At 41.4% G+C, this 12,675-nt stretch overlaps 1 protein-coding gene across 2 annotated transcripts; it reads left to right on the forward strand.

Annotated features, from left to right (window-relative positions):
* Positions 1-758: 758 nt before the first annotated feature.
* LOC119909035 (homeobox protein OTX2-like) lies at positions 759-3,426 on the forward strand. 2 transcript variants are annotated; one of them, XM_038727064.1, is made up of 3 exons: positions 759-1,118; positions 1,373-1,524; positions 1,973-3,426. In XM_038727064.1, exons 1-3 carry the CDS (start codon positions 1,010-1,012, stop codon positions 2,597-2,599), a joined length of 888 nt encoding a protein of 295 aa, XP_038582992.1. In that variant the 5' UTR covers positions 759-1,009; the 3' UTR covers positions 2,600-3,426. The 2 variants fall into 2 exon arrangements, with proteins under 2 accessions (XP_038582992.1, XP_038582993.1); XM_038727065.1 differs by having other exon boundaries at positions 759-1,106.
* Positions 3,427-12,675: the final 9,249 nt, after the last annotated feature.

A 12,675-nucleotide genomic window follows, 5' to 3' on the forward strand; every position in this document is an offset into this window, starting at 1 on the left:
CATTTCTGATGTAAAATATGAGATTGAAATTTACGTTTTTCCTGTAAAACTTTTACCTAGAGATAAATTTAGTGGTCCATCTCCTTGTTTGTTTAGATTAAGATTAAGTGCTCCTCTCTAATCAACACTTTTCGATGGTCTCACCTTCCAAATCTAATTACCGGGAGCAATTCATTAGGAAAGGAGGGGGAATCGCCCCGAGGAATGTCAATAATAAGTCAAAATTCACTTTGGAGAATGCCTCCATGTTTCTAATTATTTGCTAAAGTTGTCCTTCGTATTTTAATTTCGCTACATTTGAATGTACAAGGGTTTTAGTGGAAACAAACAATAGGCCCCAGATATAGAAATGAAGATGCTCAGTTGTATTTGAATGAGCTCTCAGTTTGCAGTATTGGATTCTTTGTTTGTTCCCTTAAGTCTTTTGTTATCAGCATTACTTATCGGTCAACAGTGGGCTTTGTTTCTGCAAATGGCCCCCCAATCAGCTGTCTATTTAGCTTCGCCTAACCTGTGGGTATATGCTAATTGAGAGCCCGGCTGGGGCCCAACGAGTGTGCGCATTTTAACGACAATGTTTTGTTTTGGTGGTGCTAGAAGAAGAGTGTGTTTTTGGGAGGGGGGGCGGTGGTAAGGGGCGGGGTCATAGTAGCAGTTAATGTGTGTGGTTGTGGTGGGGGGGGGGGGGGGGGGGGGGGCGGCGTAAACGCCTGTCAGCCAGACAGAGCATCCTCAGTCCAGCTGGGGGTCTCCACTCGGCTTTAAGAGCCCTGCGAGTCCGAGGACGCCCACTTCTTTAAACCCACCGTGGTGCGTAAAAGGCTGCGCGTAAAACCCAGCGGACACAGACCAATCTAGACGACCATAAAACCTCCCCGTTTCGTGTCCTGCTTCAGGTTGATCGAGACGAGGTGAAACACAGAACGGAGACGCGAGAGGATTAAAACACTCTTTTCTGCCCCATTTTTCGCATTTCTTCTCATTGGTTCCCCCTCCTCCGGTTGCCAGCATGATGTCTTATCTGAAGCAGCCGCCGTACACGGTGAACGGACTGAGCTTATCTACCTCAGGAGTGGACCTGCTGCATCCTTCAATGGGATATCAAGGTAATTACCAAGGTAATATCACCATAACACCAGACACTAGTAGACTACTTTTTCATAACCAGTGCATCTATTTTCATGACTAAAGCTTGTTTAAGTATCATGTATAAAATATAGTCCTATATATTTGATGTTATATTGTCAGACAGTTGTCTGCAATCAAGGTACAGAAGTTGGTATAGGCTATAGGTTGGTCATTTTAAATGATCAAGATGTCTTATTCATATTCTTATTTCCACAACCTTTGCTTTTCCCCCTCTTCTTATTAGGAACCCCTCGTAAACAGAGGAGAGAGAGGACCACCTTTACTCGGGCTCAGCTCGACGTGCTGGAGAATCTGTTCGGCAAGACTCGGTACCCTGACATTTTCATGAGAGAGGAGGTGGCCTTAAAGATCAACCTGCCTGAATCCCGCGTGCAGGTGAGTCTCCGACAAAAAAAAAAATACGTCAACCACACTGTCTAAGCTCGATAATCGGTCATTTGTCTCTTGAGAGGGGAGTCATGCCACTTCAGGGCAAAGTGTCCCATTGTTGAAGAAGTGCTTGATAACAGTCACTTATTGAGACGATGATATTTAAGTTAACTTGCTTTAAGTAACTCACTTTTTTATTTTCCGAGTAAAGTTTAGATGTAAATTGACTAAGTTTTAGAAAACTACGAATAGGCCTAGGCTATAGTTTATAAAAAATAACACTTTTTTATGTTCTTGATTTGGCTTTGTGATCACATTTAACTAATTTTTCAATATAGCCTACCATTTTTCCCCTACCAATTAGTAGTAGGCTAGGCTAAATTTATTCTGGAAACAGTCAAAGGATTGTTTTTTATAGCTAAATGAAATTAATTTAAACGCCTTTTCCCTTCAGGTGTGGTTCAAAAACCGACGAGCCAAACATCGCCAGCAGGCCCAGCAAACCCAGAGTGGAGTGCAGAACAAGGCTGTCAGCAAGCCGGTGAAAAAGAAATGCTCTCCGGTCAGAGAGGTCAGCTCAGAGAGCGGAGCCAGCGGGCAGTTCACGCCGCCCACGAGCACCTCGCTCCCGGCTGTAAGCAGCAGCGCGGCGCCGGTGTCTATATGGAGCCCGGCCTCCATCTCCCCGCTCTCCGATCCGCTGTCTACCTCCTCCTCCTCCTGCATGCAGCGCTCTTATCCCATGACATACACCCAGGCGTCGGGCTATAACCAGGGCTACACGGGCTCCTCGTCCTACTTCACCGGGATGGACTGCGGCTCCTACCTTTCGCCTATGCATCACCAGCTATCCGCCGCGGGCTCCGCCATGAGCCCCATGGGCAGCAACGGGGTCTCCAGCCACCTGGGCCCCGCGTCTTCCCTCTCTTCGTCGGCGTACGGGGCGGCGGGGCTAGGCTTCAGCGGCGCTGCTGACTGCCTGGACTATAAGGACCAAACAGCCTCCTCATGGAAGCTCAATTTCAACGCGGACTGTTTGGATTACAAGGACCAAGCAGCTTGGAAATTTCAAGTGTTGTGAGAGGAGATAGGCTAATTAAATGGACATTTTTCTCAAACTGCAGACTATAGGCCTAAAGACTAATCAAAATCAAAGACTGGTAGCAACAAGTGCGACGTTTTTTTTTTCCACGGCTACAGGCCCCAACTTCTACCTCGGGCAGAGCAGAGCAGGACTGCCGGCCGGTTGTCTCACTTGTTGGGTTAATTTATTGAACATTCAGACCGACTTTCCCCAACTTTGATCAAGGACACGGAACAAATGTGTTGACCAAAAGGAAAAAGGATCAAAAGAGCGAAAGATCCAAGCATAACTTGGTTGAGTATGAGGAATAGGTCAGGTTTTCTTCTAAGCTCCTTAAAGACTCCCCTCTCCTTTTTTTATTTTGTTGGCACGCTGAAGGGCCCCTTTGATCAAAGCGTTGTGCATGAATGTGTGTGTGTCTGTGTTTTGTGTGAGTGAGAGAGAGCAGCTCTGACCTGAACCTGGATGCACTATTAATTTATGAGAAATATGTTTAAAACTAGTTATAAGAGACAATCAGTCCGTTTGCGTGTGCTCATAAATGTCAGTTATGTTTTTGAATTATTTCCCCCCGTGTTAGATTTCTTTTAAAATTGTGATTCTTTGTTCTACTTGTATGCAAGTTTGCTTCGCGCCATACATGCGCCACAAACCCAGCTGTGAATTTGATAGATTTATTTCCATGTCTGGAGTGTTAAATGATAACTTATTAATAGGACATCTTAGTTGAATGGAATATGGAGCACAGCAAGCAAGGTCCATTTGCGCTGTGAAGTGCGGCAAGAAAGCCACAAACACACTAAATAACAATAAAAACCACTTGACCTGACCCAACACTGCCTGCATGTGTGAATCCATCGAAAGCTTCTGTGTTCATTCCAGTTTTTATCGCCTGTTTCTGCACACAGCATACCACACCGCATCAACAAGCCTGAGGAGGGAACCCCCTTTAATTTATAGCCTATACACTTGTTAATTTAGATGTGACACTTTTTGGTTTGCCATAAATCTCACATTAAACGTGTCAGTAAAGGTCAATTATCAAATGTTATTATAATTTTCCCTCTTTTACAGTCTATTTCTAATATGCTACTACTACTTAAGGGTCCTTGATTTTTGTCTGGGGAAGAATGTGAATTATGGCACAGCTATGTTAATCCGTCTCATAAAGAAGATAATCCACCATTTTCTATTGACGGCTGCTCTTTGGCTCAGGGCGCCGCTGGCCAGTTCACACGAGAAATGTGAAATGAGCTCTGCTGCTAAAGAGTCCAGAGGCAAACGTGCATTTCAAGACGGGTTATAGGCCTACACAAAAGCTAACAGCAGACGGGAGTGGGGGTTAAGGACTCAAACAATAACTCAATTTGTGATCCATGGTGGATAAACTACAGTTACTACAATTTTAATAGGCGTACCACGTTTTCAGAAAAAACATAACCAAGTGGTTAGACATAGGCCTAGTTTTCTTCAATCTGCTTCAACTTTAGTTATCAGATATTTCAAGAGATAAACTGAATTACTACATCATTGATCATCTAGGCCTATATGTGGCTAATATCCAAATCCTAAATCCTTCACCTCGAAACCGGCATTCTCTGGTATTCGCTGTAATACAACAATCTCGATCAAAATCAATGTATCCAAGCATCTGTTGCAGGGATTGTGATTAGTCCAAGGGCTCATGCACGGATTAAAGAAGAAGAAGAAGAAGAAGAAGAAGAAGAAGGGGGCCCGTGCTATCGGCCTAATTAGGATGTGACAGGAGATGTCAGTGAGGCTTCTTATAACGCTGGCGTGACTTTTTGCGTGCTTTGTTTCCCATTGACCCCCAATTAGCACCAAATGACACACCATTACAGAGCGACAAACAACTGACTGTTGTCTAGGGTGCACGCTATAAAACATAATTGATTTTAATAAATGTTTATGGATAACACTGGGAAACATGTTTGTACCACATTAAACTTTTGGCACACAGGCCTACTAAAATCGTGACCCAAATGCTGACGAGAATAATTCAGACAAATCTAAATCTACAAAACAATGTACATGAAACAGCGGGGGACGTGATGTACAGTTGAGGAAGAACACAATTATTGATTTTATATAGCCTAATGGAAGCCATATTGGCTATAATAGGCCAATATAGGGGGAACCCCCCATGATTAATAAAACTGTCAAATCTGCCTTCATAAAGATGAGAGCTTTTATATTTTATAATTGACAAGTTCTGAGATGAAAAATATCATATATAGGCCTATATCATTTTTATTTCAGCGTCAAATTAAAAGCTTCAACAGGTTCAATAATAACTGTCAGCAGAAAGCAGTAAGTCAGTCTTCCTGCAGCAGGAGGACCAGGGGCCCCCGAGTAGGCTATCCATTCGGTTTTAATTAAGCACAAGTGGCATATGGGTCCGGCAGACGCGCTTCATTAATCCTCTCATCGCATTTAAGAATGTTAAACAATAAAAAAGAGCCTCGGAAGCTTGTTCTTGGCCGAGGCGACCGCACATTTTGTCGACAGTCGCCGGAGGCAAAGCTTTCCCCAAGCGGCACCGCTTCACCGCGGCCTGGGATTTCCAGGTTTCCCCGCCGGCGGAGAGGAGATCCGACCTCCGCTGGAGGGGGCGTCCCGATCCAGCTCCACAGAGGCGATGGGCCCGTTACTCCAAATGATCAGTAGCCTACTTTACTTCTGTTACTGCTGACAAACATGTAACGCCGGCAGATGTAACACTGACACCGTTTTTAGTTTCTGAAAAAAAGTGTCAGAATACCTACATAACATTCTTCATGAGCAACATTTAGCCGAACTACTTTCCTGTGCCAGACAGAAACAAGGCATAGGCCTACCTACTTATGTCTTGCCATACATTGATCGTGTTCTTTCCCATGATGAAATATTCTTATATGGCCTTAAATGTTTTTTTGTGAGGTATTGACAGCCTTGTGAGCTTTAATATGATTTTAAATGGCTCATACTGCATACAGCCTACTACTAATGTAGTGGTCAGCGTATAGGCTATACATATTAACACAGTAAGTCCTCTTTTAGTTCAGTCTCTAACATCAGTTTAAAATGTAGGCATATTCAATTCTAGATTTTGTTTATTATTTATGACATTTTTAAAATCATATTTTGCTTCCTACCTTTTCCTCCTTTGATTTATAATTTATGTGACTGTTGTAACAACACAATTCCCGATTGGTTTAAATTAAATTTAAACATGATTTTTAAAAGAGATCATTTTACCATAATGTTATACAGAGAAAAAAAAACAGAGAGCGGCTGGATTCAAGATTTACTACTAACATAGCATAAAGAGGCATCTTTACATAGTTGGTGAATAATTGGGTATTTGGCAATAGGCTACCATATATTACCGAATATAGGCCTATAGTTTGTACCTCTGCACTATGTCTCTTTATAATGATAACATAATATGATAATTATTGTCTAGGGGAGTTTCATGATTTGATCTATCATGCCAATATGAGCTTTAAGAAGCAATAGTTCTTTTTTCTGCCAATATAGGCAAATGTTGGAGTATGGATTTTTGTGATCTTTTTCAGACTCTAACTCACTTTAACATCACTTAATATATCTGTCACATTAGGAATTGAATAAAATCATAAAAACTGAATCCAACTGAATCCATATCTGTGATGGCCGATTTAGAATATATATCAGATTGGCTTTGAATCAGCTTTGGAAAACCATATCATGCATCCTGTTTTTAAAGCTCTTTTTATAGTCAGCTTATAGACGGTGATTGGTTTTTGAGTCAGACCAATACAACAGGCCTATTGGGAACAAACCAACATGTCAATTATTGTCTGGAACGACGAAAGGCATGACACAAAAAATCAAGAAATGTTTATGTTGAACAATTCATGATTTAAACAAGCCTATCAGAGTTAATTTAAATAGGCTATGGTATTATCAGCTGTACAATGTCACTGACAGGCATATGACTTTGTGTTTTTAAGAATAAAGAATTAGTCAAAGTACTGGGGCAACAGTCCTGCATTTTTTAATACAGTAACCGCTGTTTGGTAACGTGTGATCTGGACCTGGTTTCTCGACAGCAGTTGCATAAAATAAGCACAAGATGACTCTAGTTTCTTTTATGAAGAAAAGAACATTAGAAATAAACGGCCAATTTGTTGGTGAGAATATAACTGAAGACTATTGTTATGCATAAGTATGTGTCCTACATTCCCCAAGAGACGATGTCTATCACATATCAAAAACGGCAACGCATACATAATTCATCTGCTGCAACAACAGTCATGGAATCTCATTTAGATGACTGAAACAATAGTGTTTCTGTACTCCTGTCAGACTGACGGTTGAGGAATATGGTAAATGGTACAAAGTACACAGCCTTAACTCTTCCATGACCCTCCTTAACTGTGTTAAGCCCTGCAATGTTTAGGGTGATTTCATCTCATGGATTACACAATTTGATGAGATTAAACTCAATTCTATCAGATGCACACGCTAAATGTTGCCATGTGATGTTTTAATGGGACTTAAAGCAACCCAAAAGCAGGTGCAGCCGTGTGTTAATTTATAGGCTTTCGCTTACAGCTCCCTTTCTATGCTGTAAATTTAACGGAGGATGGAGGGAAACTTGGCATTTCTCGTCATTCTGTTGGAATAGTGTTGAAATAGTTTCTGTCTTTAAAACTTTGAACAAATGCACCAAACTGACTGAGGTATTTATATCAATTATGAACCAGATTTACATTAAACAATTTAGCTCTATTGTAAAACATTGTTTTCTGGAAAATGTAAACAAGGCACAGAGTTGACATGTCAAGTGAAGCAGTTCTCCAAGTGTTTCTGGAGCTGTTTCAACGGTAAATCTTGCTGTTGTTTTTGTTGAAAAAGCTCAGTAGTGGTGGAAGAAGTATTTAGATCCTGTACTTAAGTAAAAGTACCCAAGGGAAATGTAAAAGTACGCTATCAAAGTTAAAACTCCTGCATTCAAAATTTTAGTAAAGTCTTATCAGTAAAATGTACTCGAAGTATCAAAACTAAAAGTAGTTGTTCAGTAGAAAAAGGGCACCTTTGAGTGACATTATTAGATTGTTAATACTATTGCATCAGTGAGTACGCAGCATTTCACTGTAGTAGCTGGTCTAGTGTGCTTTATACAGTTAGATATCTTCGTCCAGACTCCAAACTTAAGGGGCTGGCCCCCCTTGAAGGTCCACAAGATACACTGAACAAAATTATAAACGCAACACTTTCATGATGAGTTGAACTCAAAGATCTAAGACTTTCTCTATGTTCACAAAAGACACATATTTCTCTCAAATCTTGTTCACAAATCTCTCGAAATCTGTGTTAGTGAGCAATTCTCCTTTGCCGAGATAATCCACCCACCTCACAGGTGTGGCATATCAAGATGCTGATCAGACAGTATGGGTATTGCACAGGTGTGCCTTAGCCTGGCCACAATAAAAGGCCACTCAAAAATGTGCAGTTCCATCACACAGCACAATGCCACAGATGTCACAGGTTTTGAGGGAGTGTACAACTGGCATGCTGACTGCAGGAAGATCCATTAGAGCTGTTGCCCGTGAATTGAATGTTCATTTCTCTACCATAAGCTCTCTCCAAAGGCATTCAGAATTTGTCAGTACATTCTGTATGCCTTTGGAGAGAGAATTTGTCAGTACATCTAACCGGCCTCACAACCGCAGACCATGTGTAACCACACCAGCCCAGGACCTCCACATCCAGCATCTTTACCTCCCAGATCATCTGAGACCAGCCACCCGGACAGATGCTGCAACAATCGGTTTGCATAACCAAAGAATTTCTGCACAAACTGTTTCGGGGAAGCCCATCTGCATGCTCGTCGTCCTCATCGGGGTTTTGACCAGACTACAACTTTGGACAGCCATTGAAGAGGAATGGACCAACATTCCACAGGCCACAATCAACAGCCTGATCAACTCTAAGTGAAGAAGATGGCCCAATCCCAATGTCCACCCTCACAGACTCACAGACTTTGAGGCGCGTTCATGGTAAGTCCGTGAGGGCTTAGGGCTGTCCCACTGTCAAATCGTCAAGTGCGCGAGGTCTCTCTCGCAGACATTTTGAGCCCTTTATAGACCCTTTTCGTAAGTCCGTATTTCTGCATACTTTGGCTGAGGGAATTGCCCACAGTTCATAGGGGATACCAGGGGAAGCTTGCAGGCGACAGAAATATCACGGCCAATCTGCGTTATAAGAGAAGAAGAAAACAGTAAACAAACAAGCATCAACACCTACACTGATGTTAATATTGTTGAAAGTTTTCTTAACTTAAGATGGTGCATAGAACACATGAAGTCAGAGGAATGCAATCACCTTATTACACACTTGGTTTATTCAACTATTTATTTTAGTTTTTGCTTAATGATGCTGTTTGACCAACAATAGTGTATTGATTAATTTACATTTACCTCTCCTCCACTCTAGGGTGAGAGCCTGCAGGACTTTAAATCAGGCAAAAACATAAAATAAAAAGTGTGCCACGTGTTTCAGCGTTGTCAAGGTGATAAAGTGGCAAAGTGACGTCAGTTAAGTCTGTGAGGGTTCAGGGCTTCAGGGGGGACATTGGGATTGGGCCGACGTGTTGCACTGCGTGAGGCAAATGGTGGTTACACCAGATACTGACTGGTTTCCGGAGCCCCCCGGACCCCACTAATACAGTGAAATTTCACATTTTCGAATGGCCTTTTATTGTGGCCAGGCTAAGGCACACCTGTGCAATACCCATGCTGTCTGATCAGCATCTTGATATGTCACACCTGTGAGGTGGGTGGATTATCTCGGCAAAGGAGAAGTGCTCACAGATTTTAACAGACTTGTGAATAATATTTGAGAGAAATAGGCTTTTTGTGTACATAGAGAAAGTCTTGAGTTCAGCTCATGATGAATGGGGGCAAAAACAAAAGAGTTGCGTTTATAATTTTGTTCAGTATAAATCTGAAGGGTCGTGAAATGATTTATGGGAAAAACTGGCAATTTGAATTTTGAAAGTTGTCTGTAATCTTTGCATTTTTTTGTTAAATATTGGGTCATTGTACCACTTTAGGCCTTAAACTGTTTAATTGAAACAATCTGAGCATTTTAGAGGGGAAATGTCTCTGTTCTTGAGTAAATGTACTCACCTACACTGAAGCTCAGTCAATACCAAGTAATTGAATTAGGTGACTTATGTGTGCCTAAAGTGTTAATTATTGTCATTTTGATGATCAGTATTTTGCATTTGTATATGTTTTGTGGAAGTGGTCACTGCATTTGCCTTAGCATCATCAAACAGAACACACATGAACGAAGCCAAAGTTTTCCCTGTACAACAAAGTGAACATCTCAAGTATATATATATATATATATATATATATATATATATATATACACACACACAGTATTAGAGATATATTTGATACCACTGTTGGAGTCATTGACCGAGCCAGATTCTGTTAGGCGCCCATGGAGAGTTTGTTGTTATTGTGCATACAATTAGGATCATGGGGCTGTTTATTACAAGATTTGTTTGGCTCTTTTCCAATTCCCCATGAAAATTGCTGCAGAAAGTGCTTACTAACTGGACCTCCTGAGTGCTTCTACAATAATAATAGCTGCTTTCACCTTCTGTTGATGCTATTTTTGTACTGCTACCATGGCACACTGCATGCATGTTTTTAATTTTCTTGTGAGGAGAGGGACACTCCGCCAAACACAAAAGCATTTTGTATGAGCTAAAACATTTAAAGACTTTCTGTGAGAGCATCTGAAGATCATGTAAATACATTGTGCACAGGCCACAGGCTGTAATGTGTGTATTCCCATCTTTTCTCAAGTCCTTTATATATCAATTAAATGCTGTTTGACTTCTTGTATCTTTGAGTGTAAAAACCCTGCAGGCTAAGGATATAGACCCCATGATGAGCATAGCCCTGCTCTAAAATCATAAAAATCTGATTTGTACCATTATCTGTACATTAATCTCACCCACTAATAACTCAATTTATATAGAATTAACAGATTTCAAGACTTCAGCCTGTTATGAATGTATGCAAACCTCTTAAAATGAAAGCATTAGTGAAATGATAAACTGAATGACTTTTGAGTGGTGCTATGATTTGAGCTGGGTGTCCCTATCGTATGGTTGGAATTACACATGGGAGCCAAGTTATTTATTATGATGAGATATTGTTACGTGAGGAAAATACAGCACTTCTACACACATATGTTGTACACATACACACACAGACATAAATCAGAAAGCTGATTACAGGTTTAGAGAAAATCCAGCATATGTAAAATAAATAAATAAAAATGAATTGCCATTAGAGAATTACTGCTACACATAAAGTCAATGCCTAGTTAATGTTTCTTTCTCGCATCCATTTAGCTTCAGGACCTTACAACCCTGGATTATGCCGACAGTGGACATTCAGCCAACAAAGCACTCCTGCCTTTATGAGAACAGACCATTAGCAGGGGAGGGATCATAAATCTCCTTATAATAGCAAAAGGGAGATGTTCTAATAACAGATTACATGCATTTAATGGACAAATTTACATCTATAAGCTGAAGCTAAAAGCATTTGATGCAAATAGATGACTTGGTGAAGCTTTGTCGAGGAAGCTATAGGACAGCGAGGAGGAGGCTGTGTGGGTAGCAACATAATGAAATCAAAAACACACCTGCACCGTGGTTGTTTCGCTAGCAAAGTTTGATATAAACCTGTTAATCTGATGCTACCGGTCTTGTATTTGGCTCAAGAGTAATACTATATGTCTTCTAACACAAACACTAAGGAAGTTACAGTTCAGTGTAATTATTAGGTTTCATTGTTCACTCAAGCACAGGGATGACTGGAGCCTGTTGCTAAAATCATCAGACTTGAAACGAATGGTTGGTGCCACACTTGATCTTTGTTAATAAAAGCTTAAAATCTGAGCCTGTTGTCACATTGTACATATTTATCCAAAAGGGAAGCACATTATTTATATATGTACAAACTGGAAATCGACAACTGTTTTTTTAAAACAATCTTGGAAAACTAACCATAATGAGATTGTGTTTGCTTATGTTGGTCATGTTGATAGCTAAACATGTGTGCTACTAATGGAAGCAATCCATTTAGCCATATTTTGGCAAAAATATCAGCACACAAATGGATAGTAGAGAAGTGGGATCTTTTAATGGACATTTTGATGTTTTTTTCCCCTAATAAAAAATGTGCCAACAGAATATGTTACTATACAGAGGTCACAGGTCAAGGGGCTTCCCATTGCTTGTCAGAAAACCGTAGTGTAGAAAATCTTACAAACTCCATTCATGCCCATAACCTGCTGCAATTAGGAGACAAATAGGATGTGATTTATAAAGATAAACCAAAAGCAGGTAAGCTGCAGGACAGACCTGATGATCACAGTTTCCTCCTTTCCATTGGATTAAACACCTTCCTCCTCCCTCTGTGTCTCTCAGGGCAGATGGAGAGGTAGTACAGTAGAGGAGGATGGATGCAGAGTTTGTTGACAGATGCCTCTCTCCCTGCCCCGCCTCGCCTCGGCCCACCTGTTAAGGGCAGCAGTGAGCTCCTGGAGGCGAGCGTGTCTGTTGTGGACACATGCAGGGAGGTGGCGGCTGGGGAGGGGTGGACTGGAAATGCTGGCACGTGCCTCCCCGTGGAGTCCTTTTTCCAGTTACAAGTCCAGTAACAGGGCGCACACATGTATGTATGTCTGTGTGTGCAGGTGTGTGTCTCTATGTGTGTGTGTGTGTGTCCCCCCGTGGTAATATAAAGCACAAGGGAATGGAGCAGGCATTGATGTGTTATGTGTTATATGTGCTTGTGGATCAATCATATGTGTGTGAGTGCATTAGTGTGGGTGTGTTTAGGGGAGCAGGAGGAGTGTGCCCTCTCTGTCGCCCCCACAGCCGCCACACGCCTGGCCACCTGCTCTGGGATTAGAGAGCATGCGGATTACACGCGTCACAATGGCGATACACAAACACAAATATGCCCTCGGCCAACAAAGGACACGTACAC

Source organism: Micropterus salmoides, unplaced genomic scaffold (genome assembly GCF_014851395.1).
Source record: "Micropterus salmoides isolate LMB-PRFRI ecotype aquatic unplaced genomic scaffold, ASM1485139v1 Ms_hic_scaffold_18, whole genome shotgun sequence".
Taxonomy (NCBI): domain Eukaryota; kingdom Metazoa; phylum Chordata; class Actinopteri; order Centrarchiformes; family Centrarchidae; genus Micropterus; species Micropterus salmoides.